General features: G+C 34.2%; 1 protein-coding gene across 1 annotated transcript; it reads right to left on the bottom strand.

Moving 5' to 3' along the window:
• On the bottom strand, nt 1–1,302 carry LOC133711463 (phototropin-1B-like). The gene is made up of 5 exons (XM_062137583.1): nt 1,241–1,302; nt 1,065–1,171; nt 935–984; nt 547–623; nt 1–433 (listed from the first exon to the last, which is right to left on the bottom strand). The coding sequence occupies exons 1-5, from the start codon at nt 1,300–1,302 to the stop codon at nt 388–390; spliced, it is 342 nt and encodes a 113-aa protein (XP_061993567.1). The 3' UTR covers nt 1–387.
• Between the last annotated feature and the right edge of the window lie 762 nt (nt 1,303–2,064).

Here is a 2,064-nt window from a genome sequence, read left to right as displayed (position 1 = left end):
AATCCAAAATATAACATTGTCATATATCAATGCCATCTGTTCTTAGATTGCCAATCTAAAACATTTCCAAAAGTACATATCCATATCCAGATATGATCAAATCCAGCAATTCTAACCAAAAGTAACCTCAATCTAGCAAGTAATAATAATATTGTCTATATATCTTGTAAAATCAAGGTTACCAAAATAAGTCGATCACCACCCACAAGCTTACATATATGTTTTAACAACAAATTTTGCCCACTCGTTTTTGACTTCATCAATATGCTGCTGGGTATATGCTGCTTGCCTTTTTTCTCCCACTGAAACAAATTGATTTGCACTTAATGGTCAGCAAACTATCCAATACCTTGTTCCTATTGAGCATGATACCCTTATCCATAGCCTTCATGGGTAGTACTGATCAGTTCCACACAATTGGACCAAATGCACACTGACATTGAATATTTCCAAAAGATAGTTCAAGTAAGTAGGATCTAAGTTAAGATTCCTCAATTTCCATAGACTACTTCAAACCTGAGGTATAAAACTGTTTAACATACTAACCTGCCAGTATCACCAGATCCCAAGGGCTTTATAGGCTTAAAATGCTTCAATCCTATCTGTTCTCCACTGTCTAGAATCTGCAATATCAAGAGTTACTTCGATCAGCAATCTATCATGATATAGTTTTAAGAAAAATAACAGAACAAATCCCTAACACTTGAAGATAGAAAAGAAAAATTTTAGAGATGAGTATGTATGTTATAGTTTCCATGAACTGTACTTCTCCCTGTTTACATAAACAAGTAGAATGGCAAATCAGTTCCATATTCTTTTCTATTCTGGTAATTGTCTAATTTGAAATTTTATTATACCCTTTTAAAATAAGCTTGCATTCAACAGTAACATTGATTTTGTAATGTAATAAAGAATATGTGAGGAGACATATTACCTTTTGATCACGCATAGGCTGCAGATGAAAGACATTCCAAAACTTTTTGCCTGGATTAAGTACAGAGAGACTTTAGCTAAGTACACAATCACTGAGCTTTATGGACTTAACCTTTACAGGAGAAACATACCGCTTTTCGTGTAATTGATGAGTTGTACAGTCACGTCAGTCTGGTTGTCAATTGCCTCTCTTATTTTTTTCACAGTTGCTGGATCAGTCTCAGGTCCTTGAAGGAATCTACAAAATCCAAACAAGCAAGAGTTTAGCTTGAACGCATCAGTGAGCACTATTACACTAACTAGTAACCTGCAATTTCTTCCCAATATTACACTAAAACTTCTAACCGAAGTGCAGCTATTACAATACATTCATTATGATTCAGTAGTTAGGCTAATCAAGATTAAGGCACAGTTCTCGCTTGCAAAGTTGAAAGATTGATAGATAATGTAACTCAAAAACAAACGTAGCCATACAATCTTAGCAAATACACATTCTCATATAGTTGGTACATCCAAAAAATCAAAACAAGAGAAACAAGAAATAATGCTCATCTAACCTTCTCTTTTAGTCCACAAATGCAGCAGCCAACTCTTAATCAGTAGGAAGTAAAAGAAACGCAATGTCATTGAGACCACCATCAGTAGAGCTCTCCTTCTCAGTCTTGCAAGCTCCCCCGCCACAGCTTCTCAAAACATTATCTTTGAAAAGAGTGTTTCAAAACATCAAAAAGGTGGTTTAACATATTAATATATATAAATAAAGATATAAAGCAAGAGTAAATACAATTTCTTCCCAAAATTCCATCCACATCTTAAACTGAAACACACTATACATACATAAATAAGAAAACGTACATATCAAATTAAAATAGGTACTTCTAATCCTCTTCTCTGAAAAACCCTAGAAGCCTCACTCCATTCGATACAAGCCTAAGCACAGTATCTCCATCTATATTTTCCTAATTTCACCAATACCAAAACCCAAAAAGAGCTCGAGCTGTAACACAAAAAAAACTTTTACATATCATCTATTCCCACAACACAAGCATACTCATCCAACCAACTATAAAAGAGACCTATTTTCTTCCTAAAAATTTCAAATACAATAATCAAAACCAAGCCCTAATCGAC

Source organism: Rosa rugosa, chromosome 5 (assembly GCF_958449725.1).
Source record: "Rosa rugosa chromosome 5, drRosRugo1.1, whole genome shotgun sequence".
NCBI classification, from domain to species: Eukaryota; Viridiplantae; Streptophyta; class Magnoliopsida; order Rosales; family Rosaceae; genus Rosa; species Rosa rugosa.
Note: the sequence above shows the minus strand (reverse complement) of the source record. Positions and strands in the feature narration are given on the sequence as shown.

What these genes read in the sequence shown, in the direction of transcription:
- LOC133711463 (XM_062137583.1), bottom strand. Translation starts at nt 1,302, where the DNA reads ATGTATTGTAATAGCTGCACTTCGGTTAGAAGTTTTAGTGTAATATTG. An exon ending in CATCAATTACACGAAAAGCG is followed by an intron (nt 985 to 1,064) that starts GTATGTTTCTCC and finishes TACTTAATCCAG; the next exon opens with GCAAAAAGTTTTGGAATGTC. An exon ending in GGATCTGGTGATACTGGCAG is followed by an intron (nt 434 to 546) that starts GTTAGTATGTTA and finishes ATTCAATGTCAG; the next exon opens with TGTGCATTTGGTCCAATTGT.